Source organism: Sylvia atricapilla, chromosome Z, assembly GCF_009819655.1.
Source record: "Sylvia atricapilla isolate bSylAtr1 chromosome Z, bSylAtr1.pri, whole genome shotgun sequence".
Lineage (NCBI taxonomy): Eukaryota > Metazoa > Chordata > Aves > Passeriformes > Sylviidae > Sylvia > Sylvia atricapilla.
Genome location: NC_089174.1, coordinates 35,424,990 through 35,450,225, shown reverse-complemented (window position 1 = coordinate 35,450,225; position 25,236 = coordinate 35,424,990). Strand labels below are relative to the sequence as shown.

General features: G+C 38.8%; 1 protein-coding gene across 6 annotated transcripts in view; it reads left to right on the top strand.

The window, feature by feature from the left end:
• UBQLN1 (ubiquilin 1) overlaps nucleotides 1–25,236 on the top strand; it is a 34,421-nt gene that overhangs the window by 8,253 nt on the left and 932 nt on the right. For 2 of the 6 annotated variants that reach the window (XM_066338838.1, XM_066338843.1), the window contains exons 2-10: nucleotides 6,752–6,903; nucleotides 10,802–10,917; nucleotides 12,286–12,548; nucleotides 13,288–13,446; nucleotides 14,059–14,302; nucleotides 14,798–14,940; nucleotides 15,800–15,883; nucleotides 18,186–18,301; nucleotides 18,616–18,784. In XM_066338838.1, coding sequence (XP_066194935.1) covers nucleotides 6,752–6,903; nucleotides 10,802–10,917; nucleotides 12,286–12,548; nucleotides 13,288–13,446; nucleotides 14,059–14,302; nucleotides 14,798–14,940; nucleotides 15,800–15,883; nucleotides 18,186–18,301; nucleotides 18,616–18,784 — 1,446 coding nt within the window. Of the gene's footprint in view, nucleotides 1–6,751; nucleotides 6,904–10,801; nucleotides 10,918–12,285; nucleotides 12,549–13,287; nucleotides 13,447–14,058; nucleotides 14,303–14,797; nucleotides 14,941–15,799; nucleotides 15,884–18,185; nucleotides 18,302–18,615; nucleotides 18,785–19,563; nucleotides 20,831–25,236 lie in introns of those variants that run through there. The other 4 variants (XM_066338841.1, XM_066338840.1, XM_066338842.1 and 1 more) reach the window with 4 other exon arrangements.

Here is a 25,236-nt window from a genome sequence, read left to right as displayed (position 1 = left end):
TTCCAAGGCCACGTTGTCAGACGTTGATAGATTAATGTTTGAATTATGGATCTGCTCTGCAAAGTGACAGTGCAAAACAATATCTGCTTTAGTCAGCTATTCTACTTCACGTGTATTCAGATATTTGTTTTGTTTGATAACAGATGTTTACTTTGACTGGCTTGGGTACCAGTATGCATTTGTTCAGCTCTAGACATCAACATTTTATGGTGTCCATCCATACCCTGCAAAAACCTTCAGAGGCTATCAAGTTGAGCAGGTGTAGTAAAAGTCCTAACTTGCTTCACAGAGAGTTGAGTTTTGTTTCCATGTGTTTTAACATAGAACAAAAAAAAAAGACAAATTTGTTAATGGTGATTATTTTAAAGTTGCTATGAAGATAAGGGTATTTGGCATGGATTGTAGTGGTTTGAGTGTCTTTTCTGCTCTGAGATAGGATTAGGAGAAAAGCAAAGTGTCATGGTTTCACATTCGCCAAATTTTGTTTATCAACTGGGAGATAGGACTTTGGGAGAAAAAGGCAAAACAGGCACAAGTTAAAAGTAAAAACAGATAGATTTTATTAATATACGCTAAAGAAAAAAATGATACATTCAAACACCTTCCCCTTGCCCCCCCCTCCAAACTGTTCACTTTTCCACTCACCACAGAGAGAAAACCATGATTTTCAGTCAGTTGCCACCATTTAAACACGATCCTACATCACCTTGGGAGGGGAGCCTCTCTAGGGTTATGGAGAACAAGAAAAGGTCTGGTGGCTTTGGAGGCCACAGATCTGCAACCGCACGGAATTTTTGCAGATTCTGTGCAGTCTCACCCATAGAACAGTTTTCCACGCTGTTCATGGGCTTTCACATGTTTGGGGTATCATTTTAAGAATGCTTTTCCAGTACAAAACAGGGATTCTCTTCCATCTCTAAATTCACTTCTATCTCGAAAGAAATAGAAACCTCCTTGTTCTTTCCCAGGAGCCAGGGACATATTCTAATCAAAATTCTCAATTAAAACCCATGTATATCATTACACACAACCCTTTGGGTAGAACTTGCATTCCCCCAAGCAGCATTAGGATATTACAAAAACAGTCCATTTCCCCATAATTCACATCTAGAGAAGTCCGGTCAGAAATGTCCACTTCCTCCATCTCATCTTCCAATAATCTTCCTCAGTTCTTTCACAGACTTTGTCTCATTTACTGTCTCTATGCATTTCAAATCACTCTGTCTCCATTCCGTGGAGGAGGGAAAAGGGTTAAAGACTTTGCCCACAGTTTTTTTTCTCTCCAGCTGACTCTCAGAACTTCAAGGCTGCAGGTGATGAGTGGGGAGGAAGGGAGAGAGAGAGAGCGCATGCTCAGGAACGCTGATGGACGAAAACCTCCTCCACCCCTGGTCAGATCTAAAGTGACTCAAACCTGGATCAGCTCCCTGGAGCTCCAGAGAAAAGTTCTTAAAAGTCTCTCCTCCTTCGGACCAGCGGCTCTGGCAACCAAGGCCCAGAGCACGGCCACCGTGGTCCTGGTGCAGGGCCAGACTCTGGTCTGCAGTCCTCCTCCTCTCCCCATCGGCAGAGCCGGGAGGGGACAGAGGGGACACGGCCAGCCTCACCCACTGTCCCACAGGCAGGGCCCATCCCGAGGCCTGGCAGGCCTGGCCCCGGGGGGCCCAGACTGAGCCCCAATTGACGAGATGGTGTTACCTTCTCACCGACCAGAAAAAGAAAAGGCAAAAGTCACCAGAACTTGTGATTCAAGACTGTGTTTCCAGAGGCATAGAAACACTCCCATTCATCAGCCAAACTGTCAATTACTATTCATGCTAGAACTTCCTTGTGAAAGGAAAACAAAACTTTTTGCATCCATGCTAAACCACCACACAAAGCAAGCTCAAACTTAAAGGCTGTAAAGATGGGTTTATTAACTCACACAGAAAGAAGAAAATGAGACTCAAAATGAAACTTTCAAAACACTCCTCCTCCCCCCCCACAAATGTTCACTTTCCCACAAAAAAATGTAAAGAGACAAAACTCAGAACTCTTAGTCAGTTACCACCCATAAAATACTCTCTCATCAGTTCATTTGGAGAGAGAAGTCTCTTTAGTTTGCCATGGGATTTCTCTACTGACAACACAGAACAGCTCTCTTGTGGGTCCTAGCTGCTCACAAAAAACAGCCACCCAGGAACCTGCTTTCTCCCATTGGCAGCTTTCCCGAGCTGCATATGGGTCATGGACTTAACTGAAGTGTCATTTTAAAATGGACAGTTCAAACGCAAAGGATTTTCTTCATCTCTTGGAGCAGAGATCTCTTTTCACTTCTTCACTGGTGCAGAGGGCTTCTTATCTCATCTCTCTCTGTTCAAACTTCTCATGGGATCACAGGATCACAGCTGCTTAATTCAGTATTCACTCAGTCAGTTACAGATTTGCTCAATCCACCTCCCCAGTCCATACTGTCCACAATTTAAAGGAATATTCTACCATGTTACAGTCTGTTACCATGGCTCACAGAAGACTTTCAGCCTAAAATGCCAAGGCATCTTCTCTATCTCCTCATCATTTAAGATACAACTTCTCTTTAACTGACCCTGGTATCATCACAGTGTCTCTTTAAATGTCTCCCACTCTGACATTTTCTTGCACTCTAGAGGGGATCAATCTTCTGCAAGTTTCATCTGGGCAAAGAAGGCGTTAGTATCTTCCCCGGGGCCTGCGGTGGTCGCATGATCTCTGCCGGGCAGCAGCCGCTGGGATGTCAAAGGCACGGGGCTGGGGGAAGAAAACTCACGTCAAGGGATCTTTGAGCGGCCTGACTGGGGGATGCCTCCTGCCCACCCCTTGGCAACAATCAGGATGTGCCCAGCCCAGTTGGGCCGTAGCTGCTGTGGGGAGTCCGGGTTGGCTGGATGTTAACAGCCATGGCTTCCCCTTCCCTGCTGGCAGCCCGGCCAGGCCCTGCCAGGGCTATGGCAGCGGCAGAGCCCGAGGGCACAGCCAGGCCAGACTGGGGCTGTGGCAATGGCAGAGCCCGGGGGCCGGTTGTTACCTGCTCCTCTGGCTGGAAAGAAAAGGGCGGCTCGGACATAGTCTCAGCTTTAGATGTGTATTCACAAAGTTGCATCCGGCTTCCTCAGTGGCCATATAATATGTCAGTATCTAAAAACTGACCTCTGATAGGTCCCTGTCCTTTCCACAGGAAATTAACAGGTCTCTACAGGGTTACAGGGAACTGTTTCTTCTTTAGCTAAAAACCAAGCTGTGTTAACCCATGGCAAGTATAAACAAGAAGTGCTGATACGCTGCTAAAAAGCCAATGTGTGTTCTTAATATGAAAAACTATATTGCTCCTGTATTTCAAAGCCAAAAAAAAGGTTTATGTAAACAAGTTAACTTGAGGTAAAATGATAGTTTGGGCAAAGTGCTTCAACAAAATGAGCTTTGGATTTGTGCTAATTCATGTCAAATCTACAAGTTGCCATGCTTTGACAAGAATGTAATCTTGAATCAACTTACTCTGGTTAAGAATGCTTTTTACTTTTCTCCCTAGGAAAACCAAGCCTCTGTCTAGACATTAGTCCAGTGTTTTAGTCTGATTCCCACTGTGTTTCTCTCCACATAGTTTTCTCTTAATCATGTAAAAAATTGACATGATTTTACAGTATATTTACTGTAGTCAGTTACTAGAGGAGTACAATGAACTAGCTTCCATGAATATACGATGTGTCAAATGTGTTGAATTGAAACGTTATTTTCACAACTTTGAGTCCTTTCCTACGCTCAGATATGACTGAACACCTTTGTAATACCACAAGGCATAGTATTATTACAATGAAGTAAAACTTGTATTTTAGAACAATAAAGCAAATGAGCTGACATTGTTGGTTGGATTATTACATGATAATTAAAAGGATGAGTCACCGCAGTAGGAGAATTGGACAGGAAAGCTCATAATTTTCAGCTAATGATGCTGAACTCCTTCTGCTTTTGGTTTTCCCAGTGGACAAAGTATTTTAACTGTAATTTACTGATGCTGTTATTTAGTTATGTTGTGCAAACAGAAGATGTAACCAACACCAAAATTATTTTTTTGTAACTGCCTGAATATGCATTAATTTCCATCATCATAATCTGTCATGGTTTAAACCCAGCCAGGAATTATAATGCAACTGCTTCATCACTTCTTCTCTTGCCTAGTGAAATGGGGAAGATAATCAGAACAAAAAGAAGTAAAACTCATGGATTGATAAAAGAGCAGTTTAATATTTAAAACAACAACAACAGTAATAATAACAACAACAATAATAGTAATGATTGAGAGGAAGAGAGGAATAAAATCCAGGAGAAACAGATGATACACAGTACAGTAGCTCAGCACCCACTGTCTGATACCCAGCCTGTTCCCTTCACTGGCAAGTGCTGCAGCCATGCTATGCTAGTTGGTGAAAGCAAGGATTGGAAGAATGAGGAGCCATCATCCTCTGTAGAAGATCGGGTTCAAGACCCATGGGATCTGATGAGATACATCCATGGGCCCTGAGGGAACTGAGCGATGGAGTAGCTAAGGCACTAGCCATTGTGTTTGTGAAATTGTGGTAGTTCCCCATGGAAATTCCCACAGACTGAAAACGTCTAAACAGAACATCCATATGTTTTTGGGAAGGGAAAGTGGGAAGACCCAGGGAATTACAGGCTTGTCAGTTTTGCTTCAGTGTCTGGTAGGATGATGGAGCAGAACCTCCTGGAAATTATGCTAAGGAACATGGAAGGTAAAGAGAAGATTGACAGTCAACCCAGCTTCATGAAGGACAAATCTGATGGTTGCCTGTGGTGGGGTTGCAGTGATGGTGGATGAGGGAAAAGTGAGTGACATCATCTACGTACACATATATAGAGTGTTTGACGCTGTCACATGACATGTCTCTAAACTGGAGAGACATGGCTTTGACAAATGGACTACTCAGTGAATAATGAATTTAAAGGGTTGCAGTGAACAGCTCATTGTCCAAGTGGAGACCAGTGATGTGTGGTGACCTTAGGGATCAGTACAGGGACAAGCACTGTTTAACATCTTTGTCAGTAACATATACAGTGGATTGAGTGCCCCCTAACAACCTGTGCCAGTCAGTGTGGTGTGAAGGAGATGCTAGAGGGAAGGGATGCCATCCTTGACAGTCTTGAAGGGTGGGCTCATGTGGACTTCATGAAGTTCAACAAGGCCAAATGCAAGGTCTTACACTTGATTTGGGGCAATCCCAAATACACATATGGGCAGGGTGGAGTGAGAGCAGCCCTGAGGAGAATTTGGGGGTGCTGGTGGATGAGAGGCTGGACATCACTGAGCAATGTGTTCTCACAGCCGAGAAAGTTGATTGTATCCCAGGCTGCAGCCAAAAGCAGCGTGTCCAGCAGGGCGAACAAGGGGGATTCTGTCCCTCTGCACTGTTCTGATGAGACTGCACCTGGAGTGCTGCACCCAGTTCTGAAGACTACAGTGCAGGAGGACATGGACCTGTTGGAGTGAGCCAAGAGAAGGCCACCAAGATGATGAGAGGGCTGGAGCACATGTCCTGTAAAGACAGGCTGAGAGACTTTTGTTCATCCTGGAGAAGAGAAGGCTCCAGGAAGACCTCAGAGCAGCCTTTCAGTGGCCAGTAGAGACCTACATGGAAGATGGTGAGGGACTTCTTAAGGAGCATGGAGTGATGATATGAGGGTGATGACTTTACCCCCTTTCATATTAGGAAGAAATTGTTTACTGTGGGGACACTGGTACAGGTTGCCCAGAGAATCTGTGAATGCCCTATTTCAGGAAGTGTTCAAAGCTAGATGGAGCTTTGAGTAACCTGGTCTAGTGACAGGTGTCCCTGCCCTAGGCAGAGGAGTTAGAACTAGATGATCTTTGCATTCCTTTTCAACAATGTTTTTAGGATTCTGTTTTCCATGTGTGTAGATGATTCTGCCTCAGGGAAAAAAAAAAAAAAAAAAAGAAAAAAAAAAGTGTATGAAGCTAATCTGTTATTTAAGGTGGTTTTGACAGTTAACACTTAGCAAGCAGCCTCTTCTGTACAAGGTCTTGTCTGGTAATAATTTCCCAATGAAATGAAAAATGTATTCACTGTGCCCTGGGCTGCAGATGCATTTCATGTAGCTGTATCATGCATTGAATCAGAAAGCAGAGCCACTGCTGTGTGGAAAGGAATGATGGTTTTGACACATGAATGGAGGAGGGCAGCAAAAGTACATCTAAGGAGAGAGTAAACTCAGTTCCAGCAAAAGTCCAGATAGATTTGTCCTCTTTGTGACATTGCATCATCAGTCCTTCAGCAATGGATGACTTCAGTGGTGTGGACATTGGTATACATGTATTTGCTAGTATATAATTATATGCATACTCTACCATGTGTATACATGTGGGTATGTTTAAGTATCGTATATACTAATATGTATATCATGGCTGCATGCCTGATTAGAGTCATAGTAATCCTCACAAGAAATTTTCTTGTCACAACTCATATAACTAATGATCGAGATGTGAAATTCTTCTGATTTTCTTTTCTGAATGACAAAGAAATATTTCCCATCTTCCTATAGGCAAAAAGGAGCTCAGGTAACAGAAGTATTTCTAGTTTGTGAAATACAGAAAATGCAGTACAAGTGAGGTAAAATAGCAGATGTAAAAATCAGATTTCTTAAATTATTTTTTATAGTTCAGTATTTAATTACATAAATGTATAATACTATTATTTTTGTTTAGTTCAAGGAAGAAATCTCTAAGCGTTTCAAGTCCCACATTGATCAGCTTGTGTTGATATTCGCTGGAAAAATTTTAAAAGATCAAGATACTTTGACTCAGCATGGAATTCATGATGGACTCACTGTTCACCTGGTTATCAAAACACAAAACAGGTAACCTTGATAACAAGTGATCTTCTGTTTAACTCAGGAGAAGTAGAAGTACTCTGCATTATTAATAACTTCCTGTTGGGCAAAACTAGATTTGACTAAATCACCTTAATCAGTTCCTTAGTTACTGCTGCTGCAGGACAACAGTGAAAGTATGAAATTACTTTCATATTCTTTCAAATATACTTTCATACTTTTGTACTTTCAAATTATACTGTTTTTTTTTGTTTATCTTGGATCTTAATTTGGTTTGTCTTTCTAAATACATGTGGGATTGTTTTTTGTGGGGTCTTTTTTTGTTTGTTTGTTTTTGTGGGGTTTTTTTCCTCTTTTTTTGTTATATTACTTTTCTTTTAGTTCTGGCTGTGTTTTGACTTCATAGTTGTTAGATATAATCTCTTACTGTCCATTAATATATGTTATGCAGATTTTCTTTTCACACATGAAAAGTATTAATCTTTTCTTTCTTTTTTATTCTCTGCAGTGGTTTTCTTTCCTTGTTTTACCGACACCTTTACCGATACCTTTACGTGAGTAAAGGATCTGTTTTGGTAAAACAAGAAAGGAAGTTTTTTAGGAACTGCCTTAGTGTAGTGAATTTATCTGTCTAAAGAAACTTTAGATTTCAAGGTGGTTTGGGATTTTTTTTTTCTGTTTTGTTTTGGTTTTGGTGTTTTGTTTTGCTTGTTTCTTAGTTGTTTGGGTGGGGTTTTTTTGTGTGTGTGTGTGCGTGTGTGTGGGTTTTTTTGGGGGGTGGGTTGGTTTTTTTGTTGTTTTGGGTTTTTTTTTCCTGTGGTGAAAAAGCATTAGAGTGACAGTTAGAAAGTTGTATCAGTTAGCTGGGCTGTGTGTGTACTTCCTGTGAAGTGCTCAAAAGTCCTTCTAACAAGTAGAGTAATAGACTTCTCAAAAGCAGTTTGCTATGTTCATTCTTTTAGAGTGAAAGTGGTTTTACTCCTCTTCTATTTAGGTTTTTTCTGTCTGTGGTGAGGATCCCCTCTGATGTGAAAATGTCAGATGTTGAAGGAAAGAGCATGGAGTGTAGGAGAGAACAGAAATAGGCTTTCCCTTTCAAGGGCCTACCAAGATGCAGACGCTGGCTAGTAACATTAGCAGTAAATACAAATTCTTGTTGAAATTAGTAGCATTAGCATTATATGTAGGTACCTTTTGAAACTGATACTGTCAGTTTCAAAAGGTACCTACATTCATGCCTTGGGAGGATTATATTCTCTGTCCTGGACTCAGAATACATGTTAGTACTGTCAGTGGTCTCCCTTTTCTGGCCTGTGCCTCCTCCACCTGAAATTTAGGCTGATACAAGCCATGCCAGTCTTGAATACAGTATTAGGTAATACTGCAATTCTTTGCCTTGTGCATCTGAGTGAGTATTCTGCTGTTGCTATATTTTTGCTGCTTTTTTTGCCTGCTGTCTTGAGTGTAGCAGAGAGGCATCGCGAACAGCATTAGCAGGATACTTTTGACTTGCACAGTCTTCAGAGGGTTTGTGTTTGCACCTACTGTAGCTGTACTGAAATACCATATACATACTGAAATAACACTGCCAGTCTCTTGGACCTTCTTGCACTTTGCTTCTGAGCAGAGGAACCATCAGGAACACAAATGTCAAAAGTGTGGCTTTTGGGGAATTTTCAGTGTTCCTGCATCTGTCTTACCAGCATTGCACTCCATGTCTTCATTTGTGCCTGCTTTTTTTTGAATCATTTTACAAGAGTGTATTTCCACTATCTGCAGAATGTTTTAATTATGTCTGAGAAAACAATTGAATGAAGAACTACAGATCCCTTGCATGTACCTGTGCTGTCTTCAAATGATGCATTAAAATTTTCACCAGCTAGCTTTGCTTGAATAAGCTAAAAACCTGCTGGAGAGAATGAAGATCACCTCTGAGAAAGTATAGCATTATCTTGAAATATCTCAGTCGTATTCTTGCTAAAATATCTAAATTTTACCCACGTCTCAAAAGACAAGATTTAGACACTGCTTTGGTGGCCTGGAGGCTGCTGATTTTTGGCCATGAGTATCAAGATTAATTTGTTCGCAGCTACCTTACCCTATGCTATTTACTTTTCTGTTGACTGTTGCTGTTACTGTTGCTGCTATGTATCTAAATAAGTAAAAGTTCATTTCCAAAACCAGATCTGAAGGTGATCTTTTCCCTTCTAAGCTATGTTACATGTATAATTTCAGAATAGGAATCCTCATATCTCAAAGCCAATCCTTGTTAAAAAAAAAAAAGATTGCTTTTTTTACTGTGCTACATTTTCCAGAATGTTCAGTCTTTCAGTGAAATTTTGTGGCTATCTTCTGCACTGTCAGAGTAGCAGTGAGTGATTAGCAATGGGCAATGAAGATACATTGAATTTCAGAATGGAGTTCTAGGTCAACAAGTATCATTTGTTCACAAGTGCTGGGAGGAAACATAATGGCAAAATGGGTATAAAAGAGGATGTGCACTTGGCAAGAATAAGGCTGAAAGGCTGGAGGCTTGACACTCACATGAACAATTATCTTCAGCAAATGTGCCTTAGTTTGCATGGGAGCACTACTGGACTTCAAGTTTAAGTGTTATCTGCTTTTCTGTCACATATATGAGGACCTTTCATGTCTATTACATGAAGCAGCTTAGTTGCTTCTCAAAATAGTTTCTCAGTTGAAAATACAAATAGAATTTTATGCTTATTATTTTTCTTTTGCTTATGAAGGAAAGATGTATGGGTTTTCTAGATGAAAGAAAACCAAATATCTCTAGCAGGAGAATCATAGTCAGTGTACAGTCTATAATCTTATTCACATTACAGCTGCTTGGTTAATTGTAGTCATCTTATGTTCAAAGTTTGCAGTTGCTGATAATGAAGTTAAAGAACTTGTAAAAACCTCAGGAGAATCTCTGGATTTTACACCTTTCTGATTTTTCTCCATGGTTGATTTTTTTTCTGATGTTTGTTTGAGTTGAGCAAGAGCAGACTTATGTTATAGGAGAAAGGTCCTCCAAGTTGAACTGAAGTATGAAGTCTATTGTACTTCAATTGTACTGTCAAATTCTCATATCATTTTGTGAAGTCTGAATTCAGAGTTTTGAAAGTTATTTTATTCTGTACTACTGTAAATACAGGCATTTATTGATTGTTGAACCACAGTGGAGAATTGATCTGGATTTCAAACTAGTCTCTTTTCTTTAGAACAGAGAGGCCAGGTAAGTTTTATTCAAGCTCAGTTCCTTGATATCTTTTACTGCATGGCAACATCTATCTTTCTGCCTGCAGTAGAAGGGTGTGGTGAGTATACAGCCTGAGTAGCCTTTAGTGCCTGTGCGAAATTTTGCTGGCTTTAGCTTCATGTGATTTCATGATCAGCCTGTCCTTGAAGTCTTAAAGGTTATTGAGAGTCTGAGATTTGTCTTCTAATAAAATATGACATTAACTGAATTTCACATTCAATAAAGCATCCTATTAGAGATGTGGCATGAAATAAATTTTACATTAAATTTTTCAGGCTTTATTTCTTCAAGGTGTGGGCATGTTATCAGTAGCATGCAAGTATAGTGAAATAAGACATGGATCCTTAAAGCAAGGTAAGGACAGAGAGAACAATTCATTGGCAGGCATCACAGGCTAGGATGAGAAGGTGGTATTGGCTGCAGTGATACCTGTCTGGTTTTTTGCTATTTGAAATTACTGTTCTGAAAAGCTGATGACATGACAGGTATCTGAGAAAGATTTATTACAGGAAGCAATCTGGGAATAACTGGGTTTTGACCAACAACCAAAATGTAATTTAAATTCTCAAGTATAATACTATAGCTGCATTTAATGGCAGTAGTTAAAATAACTTGGTACTTTAAAATTTGTTTATCAAAGTTTTAAAATTGCCTTTTTAGGTCACAAGACCACCCAGCTCAGCAGGCAAACATCACTGGAAGTACTGCTACCACATCAACGTCAAGCAGTAGCACCTCAACACCTGCACCAGCAAATAGTAACCCCTTTGGCTTGGGTAAGAATATTTGTTAGGTAGCATGGTGGGTATCTCCTCTTGAATTCAGGTAATTGTCCCCAAAGCTTTATTACAATGTAGACAGAACTTGGCAAACAAAACCCTAACAAGCACATCAGCCAAAAAAGTGATTACAGATAGAAACCGAATTTGCTGTGGGTTTCTGATCCGTCAGTTACCAGAGGAGAGTTGTTTTGTTAGTTTTATATAGAATCAGAAAATAGTTTGGGTTGGGATACCTTTAAAGGTGATCTAGTCCAACCTCTGTGCAATTAGCTGGGACATCTTTAACTAGGTAAAGTTTCTCAGAGCCCCATACAACCTGACCTCGACTGTTTCCAGAGATGGGGCATCCATCAGTTCCCTGGATAAACTGTGCCAGTGTTTCACCACAAACTTTGGATTTGTACAGTTTCACCCTTCAGTGGTAGGGTGCTACAGAAGTTATATTTTGGCACTATGGACATTCCTTCCAGTGTACTGTACTTCTTAAAAGTACATCTGAATTCCTGTTACCTGAATACAGATAAATCATAGACGTTTGGATCTGTAACATGAAGGCAAGATCTGCAATAAAATCAACAAAGTTGCTGCTAGTCTTACAATTAAGTATTTCTCAGGTTTCAAGTCTGATAGTATTAGTCTTAACTTCGATGAATGAAGAGGCTACAGTTTATTGACTTAAAAGTTTTAACCTATTTCCATAGTTGCGATGGGGTCTTGTTTCATTCTTTTTTGCCCTTTTTTTGCATTTAGGAGTGGGGAAGAGGTAGAATTGGAAAAGCGAATTACAGTAAGCAGATGATTTCCTAAGTTTAAATGGTTCTTCAGTCTTTCTAGTACCTTCTGAAATTTTTTATTTAGATTCAGCAAAGCACAAAAATTCAAAACATACTTAGCTCTTGGTGCATTACTGCCAAGAGGAACACAGGATCTGCTTTTAATTAGAACAGGAAATATTACTCCTATTGAGAGTTCTCTCTTAGTTATAGTCTAACCAAGAGGACAGATAATTGATTATTACAAATGAGATTTTTAAGTGTTTCTGAAGGGGGTGGGACATGGACCTAAGGCCCCCAAACTCAAATATTTCTTTTTATCTTGGCTTTGGAAAATGAGAAGAAAAGTTGTTAGAATTATAACAAATTTTATTTAAGAGTAAACTTTGTTGGATCTTTAGTTATGTGTCTTATTATTTAAGGAAGCAAACTCTTAGTGAGTAACTTCTGAACAGCTTTGCAAAAGACGGGACTTCTCATTTGTTTTTGTTATTTTGAAGTGTGAGATATGTTCAAGTATTTTGTATTTAGAAAGAATCTGGATGTGATTGGAAGTATAGTCAGTCACATTTTTTTCATCCTCTTAAAGGTGGCCTTGGAGGTTTGGCAGGCCTGAGTAGCCTGGGCTTAAACACTTCAAACTTCTCTGAGTTGCAAAGTCAGATGCAACGACAACTTATGTCCAACCCGGAAATGATGGTTCAGATAATGGAGAATCCATTTGTTCAGAGTATGCTTTCAAATCCCGACCTGATGAGGCAGTTAATTATGGCTAATCCTCAAATGCAGCAACTGATACAGAGAAATCCAGAAATCAGTCACATGCTGAATAATCCAGATATAATGAGACAGGTATGTGGAAAGATCTATTAGTTCATGACTTGTGATTCTGCTGTTAATGTAAACAACAGAGCAGGAATGGGACATGCTTTGTGGAGTGTGTAAACATTCTTGAAGTATTTAGTCTTATTCAAAATCCATAAAAGGTTGCCATAGGCAACCTTTCTCTTTGTTAATGTCCAAAATGTCTCGTTTCTTAATGTCCAAAATAGACTGGTGTTGGGGTGTTATTTCAAAAAATCTGCAACATAGTTTCTGAAACTTTAAATACTGTGTAGCCATGTCTTCTGAAGCTAGAACTAGATGTGGCTGTCTGCCCTTGAAACCTGTTGTCTAGCCAGCAATTTTACCGTAAGTAGTAATTCTCCAAAATATTGCATAATTTCATTGTGTCTCACTGTGGGTACTTATAAATACTTCATAAATTAAAAGATAAATAAGATATATTTGTGTGGCAAAATGTATCAAACCCCAAAGAGATTGATAGATGCTTTTGAAATTATATGTATTTATTTTAAATTTTATACTACAGTCTGCCTGCTGTAGTGATGTTAGAAATAGTAAGAATTATAGTAGAATGCTGGCCAAATACGGAATTGTATTGATTCACATTGAGCTGGCAGGTTGATTCAGCTTTAATCATAATTTTAAACTGGGTTAGACAGGGATAACTGAGATATTGCCAAATGCTGACGTTTTCACTTTAGAATGGATTTCTTATTAATACAGATTAAACGTTCCACTTCTCTAGACACTAGAACTTGCTAGAAACCCTGCAATGATGCAGGAAATGATGCGAAACCAGGACCGAGCCTTGAGCAACCTTGAAAGTATACCAGGGGGATATAATGCCTTGCGGCGTATGTACACAGACATTCAGGAGCCAATACTGAATGCAGCACAGGAACAGGTGAGAAAAGATTACAAATAACACAGAAAGTAAATATTTTTTTTTCTAATAAAAGAATTTAAGTAATTTAAATTTCCAATTTATATTCTACTTGACAAAACAATTCTTAAAACTCGAAATGGCTACATAGCCTTTTACTCTTGAGAGGAAAGAGCTTTAAAAATCCTGTGTTCTTCTGAGTCTGAAGAAATACAGCTATCACTTTGTGTGATTGAGAAGCTATTTTAAAGTTAATAGATTTGTTTGTTACTTAATTTTAAATTTGTTTAATTTATTGCCTTAAGCTTTGGAGGTCCAGTAAAAATCTTTTTAAGGGTTTTAGTGACTTTTGACTGAAGGTGAGCAGAATAAAAGACTTTAAAATCAGAAACCAGTATGCAAGACACAATTTTACTGTGATCAAAATACAGTGCAGTAGCAACACTACTTCCAAAAAGAAATGTGATTTAATTTTTTGGTGGGTCCTAGTATCTCTCAGTGTTAGTGTCTTTTCACAGTATTTACATTTAATTACTGTAGAATGGTGAGTATAACTGATTAGAAGCCATAAATATTTATTTTCGTGTATGATTTAGAAATTTGTAGGTGATAAGTGTTTGCTTTCCTTTGTAGTTTGGAGGTAACCCATTTGCTTCTTTAGTAAGCAATGCATCAGCAGGAGGGGACAATCAGCCATCTCGTACAGAAAACAGAGATCCTTTGCCAAATCCATGGGCTCCTCAGTCCAGCTCACAGACTTCCACAACAAATACGAGCACTAGTGGTGAGAGCAGTGGCAGCAGTAATGCTGAAAATAGCACTTCTGGCACTACGGGACAGAGCTCAACTGGGCCGAATCTGGGACCTGGGCTTGGAGGTGTGTTTGTTACTGCAACTGTATGTATTTGCACATACTTGCAAACTTGCTGAAATGATTTTTTCATTAGGAAGAGGGTTTTTGATTTAGTTTTTATTGCTGTTTACTTATGTAGAACATTTTACTTTCATCAAAGTCCTCTGAAGGAAAATAGGAAAAAAAAAAGTATGAAAGATAGTCTTAGTGATAATAATACTTGTATGCTGCCTTAAAATAACAAAGGTAACCAATCTGTAGATGAATTGCAGTGTTTTTTCTGTTCTAAAGCAAATGGGAAAACAGCTAATAATGTGAATAGTTGATGGGAGTGGGTGTTGGGTACAATGTCTGTCTTAAATTCTAGAGTGTATGTGTCTGTAAGCAGAACCACACTGACGTAGATTTCAGGGTCTTAAACTAATGAAAACCAAGTGGTTATAGTCTGGGTTTAGATAGTCTGCTTTCTCTGATGGTAGTCAGGATGTTTACTAAAGTGCTCTTTAACTTTTCTTTAAGCTGGTATGTTCAATACACCAGGAATGCAGAGCTTATTACAGCAGATAACAGAAAACCCACAACTTATGCAGAATATGTTGTCTGCACCCTACATGAGAAGCATGATGCAATCATTAAGCCAGAATCCTGATCTTGCAGTACAGGTAAATTGCATTTGGTATAGTAATATATTGTGTGTATTAAAGTAAAAAATATCAAAATACAAAACCTAAAAGCTCAGCAGTTGCCTTTGGCAAATGGGCCAGTTTTTAATGTTAATTCCTAACTCACTGAAATTATTACTTACTTATTTTCAACAATTTTTTTGCAGTGAGTTTCTTCAATTTGTAGTTGGATATCATGCCTGACATGCTTCTAAAATAACCTGTGGGGTTGTGTATGTTTTGTACAGCCCTAAAATTGTGATCCAGCATTATAAACAGACAAAACAAGTGCTTTGGTTATAAATTAAGGCAGAGCTAACAGTAAATAAATACCCCCACTAGTCTGGGAGAAGTGAAGGGAGAGGACTTGGTGCCATATCTAGATATTACTCTGATCATGGTTCTGAATGGTGTTGTAGAAGTGCTTTCAGTTTTTATTTAAAGTGGTAATATTGAAAGTCAAATTCTGAACTGAGATTGAAAAAATATTATCTCTTCTGTGTTAAATACTCACTTGGTAATATCCTTGACTTCAGGTGATACTTACAGCAAAGCTATTACTTAGATTTGTAGTGGAGGCTGAACAGAAAAGGGTTTTCTTGTAATACTTGGCAAGACTGCCTCATTTGTATCTGGAAATCCATTCACTTACAAGAAAAAACCCAATGAAGTAAAAGCAAAACAAACAAACAAACAAACAAAAGACAAACACCCCCAGAAAGTTTTGGCCAAAGGAGTAGATGATTATTATTCTGTGAGGTAATTTTCATAGACTATTACTGTATTATCAGTAGTTGCTTTTAAACCTCCAGTGGTTTTTACTGCTTGATCTTTGAAATTAAGTATTTTTGTTCTATAGATGATGTTGAATAATCCTTTATTTGTTGGAAATCCTCAACTTCAGGAACAAATGAGACAACAACTTCCAACTTTCCTTCAGCAAGTAAGATGAGATACTAGCTCTTAATAAAGCTCTTCAAGTCAATGAGCAGTGTTTTTAGTAAACTGGTGCCTGTCTTTGATTTGGTTAATAGCTACATGCTTTAATATATTCTCATTAGTTTTAAATACTAACTTAGATTGTCCCTTGATAATATTCTTGGTAATGTCTCCATCTCTTTCAAAAATTAAACTTGACTGTTATCTCTGACTAGCACAACTACTAAGATTGGTTCTTGCTTCTTTGCTTAGAAGGAACAAATGCTCTTACTGCACACCAGCCAGAAAACACCTGTTTGTGACAAGATTTTTTTCACAAATTAAAAAGAATAGTAGTTTTTACATTACTAGTTAAAGTTTCAGTGTGCTTTTCTCATGCCTCTTCAAAACTGCCATAAATAACTGGAAAAGAGGTCTTAGAGCATGTCTTGAAAGACCCAAGTCATTAACTAATTTAAAAGAAGTGGGTTTTGGTGTTAGTTGGTGTTAGTTGCCATAGTGTTAGTAGTACTGTGTTCCCTAAATAAAAGCAAGGTATTTGTAGGAATTGAAAACCTCATCCACTGCATGAGTTCTGTAATTACAGAATTGCAAATCAATGTAAATATGCATTGCCAAGATTTGACTGCACACAGGAGATTTTATGGATAAAATAATGAGTACATACGTGAATTACAGTATCATGTTTAGTGTTCAGAAGGTACTGTTCATATTGTTTGAACCACATCAATGGCTGTGGTGTTTAGTATTGCCAATGCTTTGTAATGACTCAGTAGTGTCTGAGGAGCTAGTACCACATTTATGTTTTGAAATCTGTGAGTGATTGGTAATTTATGAAGGCACAGTAAGAATCATACCTGTTTCCTTTGTGTATCTCCTGTTATTATCACCTTGGAATTTATCTGCACAAATAATTCTCTGTTGTATTCACTGTCTAAAGTTAGATGATTAACAGCATTAGCAGGTGAGGTGTGGAGAAATATCTGGATATTCTCAGACTTTTGGTAATAGTTCAACTTGTGTTTTCTTGCTTATCTACTTGTATTTATATTATTGGATTGGGAGACAGAAACCATGGAATCTGCATAATGGAAGGCATTTTTTGCAATTAAGGGCAATTGCCCAGCAGAACTAGGGAAGAACAGTTCCTACTGCAATTGATAACATTAACAGAGATGAGATCCATGTCACCTAAGTGCTCTAAGAATTGTTGGGCCACCATTTATTTAAGACAGCTTCAAATATCAGACAGTAAGTCATGATTTAAATATTTTCATAAAGTAGTTGCAGCAGCTTTCTTTGGAGACCCTAAAATGTTTAGTCATCTACTATACATTTAGTTATTTTTTGACTTTTAGCTATCATGAAGATGAAAGTCCAAGAGATGAATGGAGAATATAAATTGCTCTTCTGAAGTCTCTTTAGGCACTCAGATCAAATTCTTTGTGTCCTGTTCTGCAGTTCTGCTCTGCACTAGAGGAAGTTTCACCTTAATCTGTGATTTCTGCATGAATCAAATGTTGTTTTTCAGCAAAAGTAATCTGGTCTTGTTGCCAGGGGAAAGCTGCTAAGATTAGTAAGCCTATCTGCTCTTTGGTCTGAACATTACTTTTCACTTACCTGTTGCATCTCTATGCAAAGGTGAGCATAAGCCACTAGTTTTGAGTTTGTGTCTAAAACAATGAGGGTTTTGGATGTTTTGTTTCAGAAATGAAAAGGATTTGCCTTCTAAATTATTTGATGATGTGAAAGCCAATTTGTAATTGAAGTCACAGTTGACTGAGAACCCTTGAATATTACACATTTGCTTGCTGGTATATTTTGCAGTGTGTTCGTTTAGATTTCTTCAGGCTGTAAGAGCACTACTGATAAGATGATGTGTACAGTCAGTCACAATCAAATTGCTGTGATCTGAAATTAGCTAGTAAAAAGGAACTTAGTACTTTTTCTTAGATACTTACTGGTCAGGTTTCATCATGTTCAGCATTGTTGCTTAGTAGTATGATATGACTAATTCTAGAATAATGTACTAACACAGTCCTGTGGCCTTGAAAGGTTGAGATCTATAATGAAAAATACTTCTCCTTGTATAATTCTCATTTGAAAGGCTTTTCTGCATCTAGAGAGTTCATTGATTACCTTCTATGGAGTTTTCTCACAGAAAAAAAAATAATGAAGATTTCCTGTAATATTAAACTACAAATTCAAAAGCCAGGTTCTGAAATTATATCAGATCCTGTAAGACATATAGCAAGACTACCTTGGAGTATCTACATATAATGAAGAGGTTTTTTTCCTTCTCTTAGATGCAGAATCCTGACACGTTATCAGCCATGTCAAACCCCAGAGCAATGCAGGCTCTGCTACAGATTCAGCAGGGCTTACAGACGTTAGCAGCAGAAGCACCAGGCCTTATACCAGGGTAAGAATTGTTCTTACAAATTTGGACAGGAAGTCTTCCCTTGTGTTGTTCATTCTTTTTACATTTAGAGATTTATACAGTTTTTATTAAAGATTCATCCTCTTGCTTATTTTAGTTTAACTATAGTAGTTTTAGAATCTGTCACGTTTGAGTGCTGTGCAATTCTAAACAGTGGTAACTCTGGTCTTTACCTCAGTACTTTACTCAAATTGTTATCCTGTCTTTGACAGAATTTGTACTCACTAACTAATGAGAAGAGACGAACTAGAGTTTATTATTCAAGTGGTGTATTTCTTTTTCTGTAATTTATACAGATTTAATCCTGGTTTGGGTGGAGTGGGAAGCAGCGGAGTTCCAACAACATCCACCACATCTAGTTCTGTTTCCACTGAAAATACAAGTCCAGCTTCAGGAACTGCTGAATCTGGTCACCAGCAGTTTGTCCACCAGATGTTGCAGGCACTCGCTGGTGCAAATGCACAGGTAAAGTACAGCATTAAATTCTAGATATTTTTACTCCCATTCTTAATTGTAAAACACTGGAAAGAAGACAGATAGTAGAGGGGAAAGCCCACTGGATGATTCTGGTCAAAGGTCAGTAGAGGAGGCTTTAGAAGCGCTATTGCAGCTGTGCAGGAAATGGTGGAAAATCATTGTCCGTCCTGATTAGAAACATGCCTCTGAGGGCATACAGTTGAGAAAGTTCAAAATTTTGCCATGAATTTGTGTAAACAGGATCTTTCTATAAAGCACAGCTAACAGTTTGCCTTAGATTCAGGCTTTCTACAGTCAGGATTTTGGTAATTTTAGTTAACAAATACTTGGGAGTGTTACAGAAGAGGTGATCTTTATGTTGAGGAAGAATAAAGCCTGTGATGTTCAAGACTGCTGACCACATAATCTTTGCTGTTCCACATTGCTAGGTTGAACTTTGTTTCGTTTTTAAAAAGCCAGCTATATGCATATCTTTGAGAAACTGTTCCTGGGACACACATGTACCAAATTTAATTTGAATCCCCCTTTCAAAGAGTTAGTTTTTCTTGGAGTTCAGGAATGTTATATAAGTGTAGATAATTCAGTGGTGCTGACTTGCTAAAAAAAATTCTTCAACTGCTAATTGAATTTGTCTGAATATATTTTTTGGAACTTGAAAAAGGTGTAGTCAAAAATTAGAAAAGACAGAAAAAACATACACCTATGTTTAAATTGTGTATTTTGCTACATATGTATTATGCTTTTATAGCTTGAAATTTTGTTCTTAGCAGTTACAAAATCCAGAAGTTCGATTTCAGCAACAACTGGAACAGCTGAGTGCAATGGGCTTTCTGAACCGTGAAGCAAATTTACAAGCACTAATAGCAACAGGAGGAGACATCAATGCAGCTATTGAAAGGCTGCTTGGCTCTCAGCCTTCATAGCAGTATTTCTTTACCTTGAAAAAATGTAATTTATTTTTGATAATAGCTCTTTAATCTTTCAGATGTCTTTATTTCATTCTGACTCTTGGGATTGTCTTGTTATAACTAAAACCAGTCTGATGCATTTGAAGGTGGAATGCAGTAGTTTCCTTGAGACAGTGGGAATCAATGTATTTTCACTTTTGAGTGCATCAGTTCTTTTGTTCAGCATTATTTGTGACTTTTTGGAAACCACGTCAGCTTTCACAGTTGGATGAACTAGTTTTGTCTGACCTACAAATGGCCAATTTATTTACTACTTAAACTATATGCTTCAGTAGTAATTTATGTAGATTACACTTAATAAGGAAACAAATTACCTGAAGCTGTGGATACCAATACTGCTTATTGTGATTTTGGCATGTTTTTTTTTCTTGACTAGCAAAATGCTGGAAGATTTATACCACTTGAGTAATCTACCATCTTTTGCTTTAATTTGTATAAACACAATATATACAACAGACACAGCTCATTTCCAGAGATTTACACAATACAACAGAGTGAAATCACAAGTAATGAAAAAACAAACAAAACAAAAAAGTCAAAACCAACAACACAGCCCATCAAAAAAACAGCCAAAAAAAAAACCCCAACAAAACAATGAAACAAAAAAAAAACCCCAAAACAAAAACAGGAAAAAAAGTCACAGGACTTTAATTTGGTGTGGAATTGCCCAGGATCTTTGCTAACTATCTGAGAGAAAATGCTTAAGCAACTTCAGTTAAAATATACTAGAATTACTGGTTCTGTTTTCTCTTTACGTTTAACTGTACAGAAACTTGCATTATAACATTATCTCAATATTTCAGATTAACTGTAAATTACTTTTGTCATTGTCCAAATCAAAGAGCCACGGCCTTGTGCTCTGGAATTGCTTCTACAGCTATTTGGCTTGTTCCACTGAGAGTTTAACATGTATTCTGATTTGTAATTGGAAAAATTACCTCTATTCATGGACATGTGATACTCTAATTACTTTTGACCACCAAGTAAAAAATACTGTATAGCTTTTAAGTTTCTCTTGGTAGTTATCTCTCTTGTGCACAGGTAATAAATGAATTTAAAAAATCTTTATGCATCTTGTTTCAATGTGTTTGCAGTTGATCATTATCAAAAAATCAAGATGACAGGCCATCTTGAGAGCATTTGAATGAGCTCAAGCTCTGGCAATACTTACCAGCTCTGTGCTAAAAGCACAACTCTGCAGTGTGATGCAGAGGGAGGAGGTTAAGAAATGGATGATGTTAAAGACTTCTAGCTTAGATGAAGTGGAGATAGCAGAACAAAAATTGAAATTAATCTGCTTTTTATTGCTCTTTATTTTCAGTTTAATGGACTTGTGCACCTTCAGGTTCCTTCAGTGTTCTTGAACTTGATCTTCTGCTTTGGGCAGTTCTTCATTTCTGTACTCACCTTCTGCAGCTTGGGCAGTGTGGCTGAAGCACTTGCAACTGAAGGGAACAAACTGGGTATCAGTCAGTGGGTGCTGAGCCACTGTACTGTGCATAATTTGTTTCTCATGGGTTTTGCTCCTCTCTCTCATTATACTAATAATAACAGCAACAACAATAATTTCACCTCTCTTGCTGTTTAAACAATTTCTCTGCATTACTTTCAGGCTACTTTTCCCTCTTTCCATGCTCTGTAAGCTACCTCTTTGTGTTTTAAATTTGTCCAAGGGCTTATTATCCATCCACACTGCCCTCCTGACATTCTTTTCTAATTTCCTCTTTGTTGGGATGCATTAATCTTGAGCCATGAGGAAATAATCCTTAAATGTCATCCAGTCCTCTACACTCAGGACTCTGTCCAATCGTTTTCTACCAAGGAGATCCTCAAGAGGCCAAATTCAGCTCCCCTGAAGTCCAGCATAGTCACCTTGCTTCTCACTCTCCTCCTTGCCCCAAGAGTCTCAGTCTCCACTGTTTCAGGGTCACTGCAGCCCAGCCTGCCCTTGGGCTCCACATTCCCCACCAGCTCCTTATTGCTAAGAAGATCCAGCCTAGTACCTCTCCTCTTGGCTTCTTTATCAGGAGAGGGCAGTTGTCATCAGCGAACCTCCTGGAATACACATGGTCTACTGTCCTGAGACTCCAACAGGTTGTCACAACTCAGGAATGTGTGTGATGTTTCTTGTAAATCCTCGTCTGTCTCAACAAGGTCCACATGTCTATAGAGTAGCCTTAACTCCAGCAATTAGCCCAGTATTTAGCTGTAAAAGTGTTGGCTAACAAGCTCTTCAACTTCTACAACAAACTTTCAAACTAGCTCCCAAATCTCACAATGAGCTTCAGATGTTCAGTAAGTGGTAGATTATAATTGCTGGGATAAAACAGAAGAAAATACATGGAAAAGAGAAAGAAAAAAGTCCTTAGATCCTGCATTGGTCCTGCTGCTGTGGATGGTCTGGATCTGGAGCTGACAGAGAATGCTAGGGCCCAATCCCCTTCCTTCCATGGTTTACCATGGTATATGCCTCTCATGTAAAATAGATTTCTTTTGTGCCATTCTTGCTGTATTGTTCACATGTGTGCAATCAGTTATTTCGAGCCCCCCGGGAAATGAGGGAGACAGTGGACTGTGGTGTCCTGGAGCTCCTTTTAGTGAGATGTTTGGAACACCCTCACTTGTTTGGACGCTTCTCTTGACACAGATACACTAAGCATGAGTCTGAAAGCAGACTTGGAAGCTTAACGATTTAGGAAGGAAAAGGAAGTTGGCTCAAAACAGCACTGACTCCCCCACCTCCACCTCTGTAGGTGCAGTCCAATCCAATCAACACTTTCCTCCTGCAACAGTTGGAATGTTTGAGTCAGAACATACCTAAGGTGCTTATGCTTGGTCCTCCAAATGGCTGTTGTGGTGGTCAGAATCTTCCATGAGGACCAGGGCTTGTGAACGTGAGGCTTTTCCTCTCTGTGGAGGGCTTCATTGGCTCGGTCGGTCTTCCTGGTCAGATGGCCTGTAGCAGGCCTCCACTACAAAGTTATCTGTGCTTGCCCTCTCTTTAATCCTCACCCATAAGCTCTAAGTTAGCTCCTTGTCCATTCCAAGTGGAACTCCATGCACTCTAGATGGTCACTGACAGAGGTTGACACCTTTTCCTCATCTCCCCTTCCTGTTCTTCTTGAAGAGACTGTATCCTTCCATTCCAACACTCCAGTCATAGGAGTTGCCACCATGTTTCCATGATGCCAGTAAGATCATAGACCTGCAGGCATGCATATGTCTCTACTTTATTCCCTGTGCTAGATGTGTTTGCATAGAGGCATTTAAGTTGGGCCCCCCAGTGAAAATTGCTTTCTCTCTGGAGTGGCTGGAATCCCTTTGTCCTGCCCTCCAAGTGTTCTCCTGCTGACCTGCAATCCCTCTTCAGACTCTGAGTGTCTTGCTGGCTCACACACCTAACTGATATAAATAGGATGGCAAGTAATCTCACTCCTTATCACTATTAAATAGGATGATACCTCCCTCCTCCCAATCATAAATTGTTTAAAGCTGTATCAATGACTCCTGCTAACCGTTGACCAAAGACCCTCTTTTGAGAGAAGTGATGCTTCTGATCCCATCTGATATGACCAAGAATGGTGCTAGCAGTCTTAGTTATCCCACTGTCAAACAACCCAAAATTTTGGCAGTGATGTTAGCCTCAGAGCCACATGTTAATAAATGTGGCAGTTTCTTTCAATCACTACCTGCACATGAAAGAATGGAGGAAAAAATAACCTGATTGCCTCACCAACTTCGAGGTCCAAAGGCCTCAAAGTCCCTTTTGATGGCCTTTAGACTGACTACACGTTGTGACTTCATCACCACTTTCGTGGAGGATCAGCAGTGGATAGAAGTCTGAGCATTGTACCAGGCTGAGAAATTTCTAGGTGACATCCTTAACATTGACCCCAGGAATGCAGCAAACTTCTTGACGGGAATCTTCTTCCAGGATATTGGACCTTCCACTCCCCTTAGAAGGGAACCATCTACCACTACAACTATTATTTTCTTCCTCATGTAACTGATCTTGTTAGCAGCTGTAGGCCTGTCTGGCCTTGATAACAGCTCTGGTGGAGAGGGACCTTCCTTATCTGTAATTATTGTATAGAGGCACCTAATGGGAGGGTGAGATAGGCAAGGAGGTGTCTTGCCTGTTAGTCTCAAGGAGGACTTGCCTCTGTTCATTATTTCATTCTGACCTTCAGGCAGAGGAAGATTACAAGACCCTCTGATAAGAAAGGACAGAGAGCAAGTAGTTTCTGTAGAATAATCTCTACTATTTTACAGTTATTTTCATACTGTCTATTAGCTCTCCAAAGAAATTAATTCGACTTAAGTGTGCCTTACTGGGACCTTGAGTTAAAAAAAGTTAAGACACCCTCATCATTCAATAGGCAGATCTTTTTGAGAATACAGTCCATGACATGACATCTAAAAAGTCTGTCAACTGGGAGGGCAAGGGTGATGTGGGTAAGAGAACAGTTTTTGCCAAGACACTAAATGAATGAATCAACAAATACTTTCTTGAGTCGTCATTCAGTTCACCCTTTTTAAGCATTTCAACTGCATGTTATGAACTAAAAGACAATACATTTGAAGTAAAATTTCATTGCAATTCAGCAAGAGATGAAGTTTGACCTAAATTCTATACTAAGCCTTCAGCTAAGCTTACTTCTTGAAGTAGAATCAATATTAATCAGTCATTATTGTCAACTAAACTAGCTTTCTCATAAGTAGAGGTAAAAACACTGAGCTGTTTTTTAATAGAAGTTTTAGTTTTGTCAGAAAATATAGCAAGCAGAAAAAGCTTTATAGATAGGATAGACTTCTTGTTTTATCTTTAATGATGAAAGAAAACACACACTGGTTTAGGATTGTATTACAGTGTTTCTACTTGTTCATCCCTTCCCACTTCTACCCCTTTAGAATTCTCTCTTCAGAGTTATCATCTACCTCTTCTTTTAGATGAGCACTTAGATGACTTGTATTTGAAATCTGCAGCTTGCATTTTGGACCAGAAGGGCATGTGTGTGTGCCTGAAGGTTGTCTCTTCATTTTCCTGCTTTCTTCTTTTCCTCTACTGTGGACCAAGTGACCTGACAAGATTGTCTGCAAAACTGCTTTGCCTGATCATCAAACTCCTGCTAGAAAAAGTGAAGCCAAAACAAAAAAATCTAGAAGTTATGATAACCTAAACTGACAAATATAATTTAAAATACTTAAAATGGTGCATTTACTATTGGGAATATGATTGCAAGATGGCTAGTTTTGTAAAGGATGTAGTCTGCCTAATTCTCTTCTTGGTTCAGTGACTACATGTACTGAGTTGACACTGGCTGCATGCCAGGCACCCACCAGAACCACTCTGTCCCCTCCCTCTGCAGCTGGACTGAGGAGAGAAAATATAAAAAATGGTTCATGGGTTGAGGTAAGGACTGGAAGAGACTGATCAAAAACCATCATGGGAAAAGCAGGCTGGAATTAGAG